Source organism: Drosophila albomicans, chromosome 2L (genome assembly GCF_009650485.2).
Source record: "Drosophila albomicans strain 15112-1751.03 chromosome 2L, ASM965048v2, whole genome shotgun sequence".
Taxonomy (NCBI): domain Eukaryota; kingdom Metazoa; phylum Arthropoda; class Insecta; order Diptera; family Drosophilidae; genus Drosophila; species Drosophila albomicans.
The window spans coordinates 2601413-2612431 of NC_047628.2; the positions used below are offsets into that span (position 1 = coordinate 2601413).

General features: G+C 38.1%; 1 protein-coding gene across 2 annotated transcripts; it reads right to left on the bottom strand.

Moving 5' to 3' along the window:
- Nucleotides 1-4480: 4480 nt before the first annotated feature.
- On the bottom strand, nt 4481-5893 carry LOC117565544 (uncharacterized). Of its 2 annotated transcripts, XM_034244690.2 has the most exons (4): nt 5369-5893; nt 5222-5311; nt 5023-5154; nt 4481-4732 (listed from the first exon to the last, which is right to left on the bottom strand). In XM_034244690.2, the coding sequence occupies exons 1-4, from the start codon at nt 5787-5789 to the stop codon at nt 4605-4607; spliced, it is 771 nt and encodes a 256-aa protein (XP_034100581.1). In that variant the 5' UTR covers nt 5790-5893; the 3' UTR covers nt 4481-4604. The 2 variants fall into 2 exon arrangements, 1 of the variants encoding a protein (XP_034100581.1); XR_007954600.1 differs by lacking the exon at nt 4481-4732 and having other exon boundaries at nt 5139-5154; nt 5381-5890.
- Between the last annotated feature and the right edge of the window lie 5126 nt (nt 5894-11019).

Below are 11019 nucleotides of genomic sequence, written 5' to 3' on the forward strand. Positions count from 1 at the left end.
ATCCTTCATATAATGGGGGCGGTCGTCCACTTGACAACTTGATAACTTGTGTTTTGCGTGTAGCACTTGAGTGAAAAGCTTAACTTCATCTCTCATGCTGAGGTTTTTCTTTAATTGCAACATTTTTCGGTTTTTAATGTATTCTTGAAATTTTACTGGGTTTTGTCTGAGTACAGAAGATTTGTAAATTGGATTTCTAATGTAGAGTTATTAAGAATATTTGCAGAACTCTGAAGGCGTTTCCTGTAGTTACTTAGCTAACATACCAATTGAATAATTCGACTTACAGATGAAGTTTACATTCTGATTTCGGCTTAGAATTTGATTTCTAATTATTATTGTCATATATGATAAGTACCTAATATATTCAATAGGCAATAATGCAATTGCAAATGGGATTAAAAAGACTAAATGATGATGATGAGAAGTTTCAGATATGTTGAAGTCTTCGTTTCTTCCCCAAGCAATTCACTTTGAGACCTTTGCCAAAAAGACTATATTGAACCAAGGAATATGACAGTCGCACTCATAGCTAAAGTTGAAAGTTAACAAAATGCGCTTTGGATTTTCCTTCGGCTTTGGTCTTGTTTCTGTGTTGTTTTTCGATTTTCTTTTTGGTCTATTTGCACTGTCTTCGTTGTCGTTTACACTGCGCAAAATGTTTGGCACAGTAGTCCAAAGGGGAAGGCGGTCGTGCAAAAATAATTTATGGAGAGCATCAACAACCCTCAGAGCTCGAGCTCAAATGATAGATGGCGTGCCAGAATGTCTGGCATGGCCTGGCAACCATGGCAAACTGAGGCAACAGAGGCAACTCAGCCAGGCCGAAGAGAAGACGACGGCGACAGCGACAGCGATGGCGAAGCAAATTTAACCCAAAACCCAAAATATGCTGCGGGCGATTTATTTCTCGCACTCACTGTCATCGCGGTGCTGTCGAGAGTGTAAGTGAGGAAAGACAGAGAGAAAGCTAGGGACAAAAAGAGTGCGAAACAAAGTGCCCAGCACTTTCAAATTGAAATGTCGTTTCGTCGGGCGCTAGGATTTTTCATTGCCAATTTCTGGACGAGCAGTCCTCAAGGATGGAGAGAGAGAGAGAGAGAGTGGCAGGAAGCTGCCAAGGGCTGCCATATTTCTGCCATATTTCTCAAGAGCCAACACAAATGTCACATCAATCTTGAGACCAGTGTTGCGTAAGAAGTAAAGAAAATATTCATTTTGTTTCTGGCCCCCCAAAAAATGAATCAACTTTCACCCCCCTTGCGCCGTTGCTCTGCAATGCAAAAATGATTTATTGCCTCGCCATGTTGTGCGAATTTTCAATGAAGAAACCGACTAATATAGAGTAAAGTGTGTGTGTGCGTGTGTATGTATATACTATACAATACATTCAATTACGTATTCACATATGCAGATGGATGTGGCAACAAATTGAACGAACATTAATTCTAATAGAAATGCTAGCTCGCTAGTTTGCTCGTTCATAATAAAGCCATTAGCCATTGGCCAAGGCCAAAGAATGTTTAATTGAAACAATACGGCCAGCTTTTGAAATTATAACAACGAAAAATGTTCACGAAATGTTGCTGATGATTTGCCATGTAAACTATTAACATTTTCTCAATTATTATTTCGCATTAGTGACTAACTAGTGGAGCTAATAGTTAAGGAACAGAATATTATTTACCATTTTCTGTCGATTTGTTATGAATTTCTGAAATGACTTGTTGGTACTTAATTGAGTTGATAAGTAATATTATTACAAACAAATAGATGATATTTTAGACATGACATTAAATATTTACTATTCCAATAAAATTGGGCAGTATTTTTATTATATAAAATGTTAAAAATTCAATTATTTACGAATATTAATAAATTTTAAAATACATATAAAATTTTGAAGTTGTTATATTTATGTTATTTAAGACTCACGAACTCAGATTGCGTTGGCAGGCCAAGCGAATTCTGATCACCTAACAGAAGAATCGACGTCGCCTTTATACTCGCTAGCCATACAGTTGAAGAGTATTATAACCTTGTGTATTTAGCAAATGCATCTCCGACGCTATATGATATTCCTGAGACGATATATCCATGACCGTCTGTCTGTCTGGCCGTATAAACTCCTAGATCTCAAATACTATAAGAGATAGAGCTTTATTCTTTCGACAGCACTTGTTATTGATGTTTTAGTTTTTAGCTAAGCCCTCATCCATCCCGCACTTCAAAAAAATCGAATATTAGCCGAAGTTTTGAAACTTTAGTAACTCCCTTAGGTACATAAAATAAAAAGTGCATTCTTTATGATTCTATTAATTTTGTTGCAATCAGATAAAAATTATTATTTGAGAAATCATTTTAAATAGTAAGAAACGGCTGCTGCAATCGGGTCTAGCTTTGGCGGACAATCTTGTATATTGAATACTCTGTGGTATAATCTAACCTTTAGTATATTTTGTACCTATATTATTTTGTTATATTTTGTGAATGGTTACACACAGTTTTTCTTATATTATTTCTTACTTTCATTATTATTTCTTACTTATTTTCATTTCTCCCTGCAGATCAAGTTTATTTTTATTTGAAAAAATCAAATATTAAGCTTCTTTTTTTATAAGTATAATAATAACTACAGTATTTAAGATTCCTGAAGTTTTGGTTGAGATCAGATTAAAAATGTTGAATTTATTTGAGAAAAGTTATATGGCAAAAAACAGCTGCTGCAGTTGAGTAGTGTATTAGTAGATTTATGGTATATTTTGAACGTTATCGAATCTTAATACACCAAATATCGCCTTCAGTATATTTTAGTATTATTTCAGTAGAATTGCCAATGGGTAGCGGGTAACTCACAGTCGAGTACACCCTCCTGTTGCTTTCTGTATTATTGTCAATGATTACTGAAGATTCGATTCGACTTTATATTAAAAACAAAAGTACTTTAATCATGCATTCAATCTATATGTCGGTATGTTTGTTGGTTACAAATTATTATTAGTCTATATTTTAAGTCAAGATGATAAAACAGCTTCTTTAGGTTGGTAACACCATGCAACACGTAAGATGAGCTGACATGTTGCGTGTTGCAACTGCATTGCAGTTGCTGTTGTGCCTTTTCAGTGAGTTTTCATCTGCCGATTGGTCCACGCTTTGGCTACAAAGTGTGGCATGCGGCTTGCCGCATGCTAAAAATTGCACAGGTCACAGCGATTGACGACAAAGCCGTGTCGTGACAAAGTCGCCAAAAGAGACAAACGATGTGACAGTAAATGGCAATGTTAATAGCTGTACAAATACCGAACTTTTACTCCAAAAAGAGCATCTACATTCTAATATAGATAGATGCAGGTATCGTTCCCATGATCATCCAAGTACTATTCTTTATTGTGGAGAGCCTTTTTCAGGGTATTTGGCAGTCATGCACCGAAATTCGATAGTGGCGGCAAATGCAACGGCAACTCCAACTGCAACTGCAACACGTGTTACTGTCGTACTCATCTTACATGTTGTTGTCATGGTGGATACAGCGACTCTTGTTGCTGATTAACATCGGCATCGGCATCGCCATCTTCGCTCGTGTCGTCGCGATAAGGTCTCAGCTGGAGCTTCCAAGTCTCGCTCTGAGCTTTTGGCTTTGAGAAGCGATAGCGCTGCCACAAATCATTGGCAAACGTGCTTTTATTGCGAAGCAAGGAGTGTTGGCAGCTGCATTCAATTTTTATCCATTTGAATATGCAATCAATACACCAACATTGCATACTAACACCACAGAGTTTTTGATAGGGTGTTGATCATTATCAGAAGATTCAACTAACTGCTATCAGGCATAGATAGCTGTGTTCCCTGCTAGGATGCTTCATGATTAGCCTCGCCCCTCTCACTCCATCTGTTTTTTCCAGTGCAGCTGCAACTCGCCCCAATCGAGCCTCATTAGTTGTTGCCTTCGATGACGCCAAACAAGCCACTTAATTTAAATTTAAATGTCGAGTTCTCGCTTTGCGTGTGGGGCAAAGTATTTTGTCTTTCTTTCTTCTCCTTCCACACCCAACTCGAATCTCGCTGTCATGTTCTCTTTCCCAACCACAGTCTCATTCCCAGTCCCAGTCTCAGTCCCAGTCCGAGTCACGGCACGCCAAGATTTATTTTCAGTATTCCATGGGCGACTAAAATGCGCTGTCAGCGCAGCAGTTGCTGCCATACGTCTATCCTTTTACAGCGAGTGCTTGCTGGTATAGAGACAGCTACTTTAGAGACTGGTGGTGGTCCATTCGGTGGTGCAGACCCACTTGACGTTGCTCGTGGTGTTGCTGTTGCATTTGCTGTGGCAGTTGGTGGTGATGCTGCACTCGCTTCGTTCTCCCCCAATGCACTCGACACCCGAAATGGATGCCACATTAATTAGGCAAAATATTGACAATCTGATGTGTGCTCTGCTCTGCTCTGCTCTACTGTGATGTGGTGTAATGCGGGGTGTTGCCATTGATTAATGCATTTGCTTGGATGTGTGTTCTATTTATTAGTTGGACCTTAGCTCAATTACAGTATTAGAGAGATTTTTCTGAATATTGTTTAAGTACTATTTATCGCTTCGTTTTCCGTGTTCATTTGTTCAGATCAGATTTTCTTACATCCTTTTCAGAAATTGTCTTCCGCATGGAGCACTTGTTGAATGGGCTTACACGAAATATCAACTGAAGCAGCGCACCAAAGCGTTGCCGACGATCGTTTTCTAGAAGATAGAAGAAACCCTTCATTATTTTTCTACATTTCTAAACAATAGTTTCTTTCTTAAATTAACATTAATAAATATGCAAATTGAAATCAAGTTCCAAATTTTGTGTATTAGTTACATAGATACATAGAATAATTTATATATTATAATTATTTGGATTTAATGTAATATAATAACAATAAAATCTACATTCCTTTGGCTTATATATTTGTATTTAATTGGTCTATTATTTAGTCTTAGCATAAGCCTATTGATTTTCATTCATATTTCACTGTTTGTTAACTTACCAGAATATTGAGTCTTTCCTTCATGTTCAGGGTACATTAGTTTCTTAGATCCCACACCAAATTTGATTTGATTTGAATAGTTAGTTCTTCTAATTTTATGAACGAATTTCGATGGGGACTTTGCCAGTTTCTCTGCGAAAGCGAATTGAAATCGCCAATTTTTAGAGTTGCCTCACATCCCGTAAACTTTAAACCTTACCAAATAGTTTTCTGTTGGTTTGGATATTGTAATACTGTCTTTGTGTTGTTGCCTCGGACTTGGTTCTGGGCAGGTCTTCATTTAGGTATTCTGCGAAAGAAGGTGATTTTGAGATCTTTAGTTTCAACTTAGATTCATCTTAGTTGCCTTGACGCGCACAACTTTCCGTAGTCTTTTTCAGGAGCATCCAGTTCTTATGCAGAATGTTGCCTTCCATTATGAGGTTTTCATAGCCCTTCAGCAGTTTCCTCACATCGACACCCAGAAGCTCCTCGGGCATGGCCTGATCACTGAACTGCTTCGATGTCTTACGAAGATCCTCAAACTGTTGAATCAATTGCTTGATGTTGCCAGCACTTTCGTGTTCCTCCTCACATCGAACTGGCAGAACTACAGACTTTGTCGATGGTACCACTTTGACTTGAACTGGTCGATCTGAGCTAATATTACGCAGAATCACGGCCGTCTCCTCTATGAAAGTCTCTTGGCGAAGACGTAGCTCCTGGAGCCGCTGTTTTAGCTCGTCCAGATACGCCAGCTGCTGGCATGTGGGCTGCTTGCTGGCCATGATTGCGCTGACATGAATTTACAACTAATATTTTACATAAACATTTGTGAACTTTGTGTGTTGGATGTGTAGAGATGATTTAATAGGATCCTATGCAGCACAAACGAGCTACTTTTCAAGGTTTACTACGTTCTTATACATTTAATAGAACAAAAATTATGAAAGAAAGAGATAGAGGGATCATGATCGATAAATCAATTAAATGTTAGATTCATCAATAAATTTACATAATCTATATATTAAGTGCTAAAAATACAAATTTTAAAAATGTATAAATATATCAATATCTTCCTTATTAAAGTATACTTCATTGAACTTGTATTGTATTATATAAAGTTTCGTAAAAGAAGTAAATGTTTAAAATTTCTATTGTTGAATAGTTCAGTTACTCTAGATTATATGCCATTAGATTGAGTTGAACCTATTCAATAAATCAATAAATTGATTACAAATTCAAATTTTAAAAGTGTATAAATATGTTTATACTTTTTCTTCTATTCGAATTTCATGTATTTTGAAGTTATTTAAGCTTCTACATAAGTCCTCACTATAAGAGGATAATATTCAAAATTGTAATAAAACTTGTTGACTCGATCAGTTACTATAGATTGTATGCATAATTTTTTTTGCATTCTCATTATTTGGCAATTTTCTTAAGTTCAATAACAACAAGATCGTAAAGTGTGAAAGTAAAGAGCATCCACGAAGTGCTTATCGGTTTTTGCTATTGCCTTTTATGAGCCTGCAAATTGAGATATCGCATGCATTTTGAATTGTCGAGTAAGCTGTAACCAACAGTTTGCGGCAAACAATGGCGATTTGAGTCGGCGCTATACAGATATACACTCCTATACTTTGCTATATATCTTGTCGTGTTCTCCAGCCGAATGCTGGATGGTGGCTTATGGTCTTTCTGTGCGGTAGGTGGTAAATTGTAGTTGGGGCAAGTTTGGAATTTCACGAAGCTGTTGCCAAGAAAACGTGCCACTGCCGTTGGCTGGTGGCAAGCTATGTTTTGGGAAAGAGGCAACAGGAATTGCGGAAGCCCCCCCCCCCACCACAAAAAAAAAAAAAAATAAAATGCCGCTGCTGTTGATTTCACCTGAGGTGAGTGGTTTTCTTCCATCATCCCCAACAACAACTTCTTCTCCTTCTCCTGCTCTGCGAAATCAGCTTTGCCGATTGTTGTTTCATATTTTAATGCTTTTTTGAGTTGGTAGGCGTGCTACGACACGATTCTCTTGGCCGATAAGCTGTAATTTTATGTGCAGCCAGATCGCAATTGCTATTGGCATTGGTATTGGTATTGGTATTGGCCACATTGAGGTGTCTGTCTGACTGCCTACCGGTTAGTTAGGTGTGGGCTGGCCTGCGACTTAAAGAAGTTAAAATTATTACAGAGCAATTGTCTTGATCGTTGATTTATGTGCGCTTTTGTCGTCGGTCCCTCTATCTCCCTCTCTTTCTCTCTTCTCACCAAACGTAGAGCGGCTGACTGAAATTTATTAGGCGGGCCATAACCCGGACCTAGTATCGACTACAATGAAATGTCATGCAATATGGAAGTTTCACCGTTTCGATAGTCTATTATAGGGCATTTCTTTGGTCCTACTTCCTTGTTGAGTGATCCCCTTCAACAATCAACTAGCCTGCTAATACATTTAATTATGTTTATTGTGTTGACTCGCATCAATTCTAAAGCCATAACAACGCCTTCGAAAGTCATCTGCACTCCCTCCTGTCATCCCATTCGATACTCGATATTATTTCGTTGTTTTGCCTCGCCACCCGATTGAAAGATTCGCCTGGCAAATGTTGCAGCCTCTAAATTGCCTCAAACTTAATGATTTCATCTTTCATTGAATTCAAATTTGTTGGCCGGGGAGCATGCAACGATGCCGCAACATTTGCAGCTGTGCCAGTGCCCACAGTTTGTGTGTGCAAAGGAGCGACTCCAATGTGGGCGTGGGCCCAACATCATGAACGCCCTTTGTTGCCGCTGCCTCGATTTGTTGCTCTCGCCGTTGTTGCCTCTTGTTGTTCCCCTTGTTGCTGCTTGCCGACTGTTGTTGATAGCCGCCGCTGTCCGGCAATATAACGAATTTATTATTTATTTCACCTGACAGCAGCAGCAACAGACTCTATAAATTTCCCTAGCCACAAGCCGAGACATGGTCTTATTCGCATTGCCTGGTTTCGTATTTATGACCTATCGGATGGGATGCTCACATGAAATGAAAATGAAATTATTGATAAGCCTTTCGCTTGCTTATTTTGCAATGCCGTTGAGGTTGCTGTTACCATTACCTACCTCTGCCTGCAACAGCTTCATTTAGTCAAGTATTCCAGAGGTTGCCACAAATATGAATCAGCTGGTCCAACTTACTTTGTTGCCAGCCCAACTTTAACCCAATATCCTGCTTGCAGTCATAATTTGTATGCTGATTTGTGATGTTAAAGACAACAAATCCAAACACTCTCCATGGGCTAACCGAATATTGAATACGCTTCATGGAAAAAATGCATTTTAATCAACACTGTCAACATGTAATTAGACTTGATAATGAAGGGATTTGTTTAAATGATATTCAGTTTAAAAATTCATTTTAGACATTTATATTGAAATCAATAATGGACTAATTTCTGAACTCAAATCGACTAAGTGTCGGCTATGATCATTAGTTCTAGTCTAGTAAATAAATTAAAACATACAAATTATTCAATATTTTGCATAATAAATCAAATTCATACTGATCTCAGATTATAAAACACTTATTATTTGATTGAATAAATATTATATTTTGTTATTATATTTTTAATACACTTTATGGAAACATGTCCTCCAATCGGAATGCATAGAAGGCCTCAGTCCAATCAAAAATCGCAAGGTTCATGGTGGAGCACTAAGAGAGAACAAATTACAATATAACCTAGAATACAATGCTTGTGTTTGAGAACATTTGAACATTTGAGAACATCTTAAAAAAAATTTCTTAAGACTACACATTTGTATCTTCATTCGTGCCTTTTTCTGTTTTTCTCTTATTATTTAAAATATTTTAAAATCAATTGTTTTGTTATCTGCTTTTAAATAAAAAATAATAAAATAAAATAGAAACATTCAATCTAGGCAGAGCGAATAGTGTTGTTGCTTTTAGCTCAGTAATTAAAAATTCACCAAGTTTTGTGTAGGCTTTCTGCAAAGTGTAAAATAGATCCCTAGATTAAGATACTTTATTCCCTAAAAGAGTAATAATAAGGGAGACAACAAAATGTAACTTTATAGAAAATAAAAATACACAACAAAAATGAATATTTTATTTATTATTTTATTTTATTACTTAAAATTTGGGACTTATGTGATGAGAAGAAAATACTTATTTTAAGAATTCAGAATTAAAAACATAAAAGGAAGAGAAAAATTAAATAATATCATAGGATAAATTCTACGTAGGAAATTAATTCTCAAATAATAATTTACGAATTAGCATTCATTAAATTTCTAATCTTTTTGAAGGGTATTAAAAGTTATAGGAATTCCAATCAAATCATTTCTAGCCTCAAAGGCAGAATCTGTCTTGGTTCGTCCGGGAGATCTGTTTAGGCCATATAGCCGAAGCCACTGTGACTTCAACCTCGATTCAACTTCAAGTCCGACTTGGCGTGTATTTTATTAAGATTTGCCCTTAACGATGTTTCATTTTTCATGTGCGCATTCATATACTTTTTCTTATTTTTCGAGCTCCCGACTCCCGAAGCGGATTGTGTTTGCATCGCAAGAAGAATTCAAGCCACTCCAACTCCGGCTCAACCTTTTATACCTACCAAGTTTATTTCCCCTGGTTTCTTGTTTGAGCAAGTGAATGAATAATTGCAACAGTGTGTTATAAGCTGCAGTAGAGTTGCATCAATTTTAGGAAACTTGTAGAGCCTAGAACTATTAAATGCTTATAGACGCTTGCTGTAAAAATTTTGGGAAAATGGAAGATGATTCTCATCAATATTATCTATACTTATCCCATCATGTATATTAATATATAAATAAATAATATAAATAAAAAAATATATAAATATATTGTCTAAATTGTAAAACTTGTTCATATTCTTATAAGTAGAAAATATATATCTGAAAATATAATATATTCTCAGGAAACTCTGCAGAATCCTGTTGATGCAAATGGTTCTAAAGGAGAGTGAAGAGGAAGGTCTCCAGAGCGGCTGTCAAAAGCACAGCAGGCAGTATAATCGCGGCGAATACAATTGCGAACCGGGCAGCTGAAGAAGAGTGAGAGAAGCAGGGAGAAGGAAAGAAGAAGCTGGCTGCAGAGTCGTGAGTGAAGGAGTGCGGCAGCAAACACTCCACACTTGTCAACAGCGGCTCTACTGATTTTCTGCCTTGGGTAACCAAGTGCTCTGGCTATGTGGCAAATACAGAGGCCATGCCAGGCCGACTTTAGCAACCGGGACCGGGACCGGGGCAGGTACTAGAGGCAATCGGGCAACCGAGCAACGGAGCAATCGAGCAACCGGGTCGCGGTTGCAACTGAAGCTGAGTCTGAGTCTGAAGCTGAAGCTGAAACGAGACTCACGCTTATGCCCACAAATCATAAATTGCCGCCTTAAAATTTATCTTCAATTTTCGAGACCCCATGTGGTGCTTAGCGAATGGTGTTTTGAAATTTATTGCTGCATTTGCAATAAATATTGTCAGTTCGGTTCAGACGGGTTGCGCGAGTGGGACAGAGAGACAGAGAGAGTGAGAGAGAGAGGGATAGCTGCTTTGGTGGCTGCTTTTTGTATGATTGCCGGCACTGTAACGCCTCTCACACCAATAACCGCTCCCTCCCCCGATTCCTTCGACGCTCCGCGCTCTTCTCGGCATTGTTTATTGTTTTCGTGCATATTAATGTGCGTTGATTGTGAGCCCAGGGACTTGTGCGCGGGTTCTAAGCCACAATCACCACTCGCCCCCCTCACCCACCACAATGCCATCCCACTCGTACACACCATCCTGTGGCGGGCAGTTAGCAGCTGCCATTGTCCCAGGTTCCAGTCAGTTGCTTGGTTAATTTACAGCGCGAGAAATTGATTGCCAGTTGGCAGAGTGTGCAATTTGTGGGGTGTGCCCCTAAATTTTGTTGGTTAATTGCTGCTATTGCTATTGCTGTGTCTGTTTCTGTGTCTGTTGCTGTTGCTGATGCTGTGTTATTCGACATCAGGTTTGTTTCTT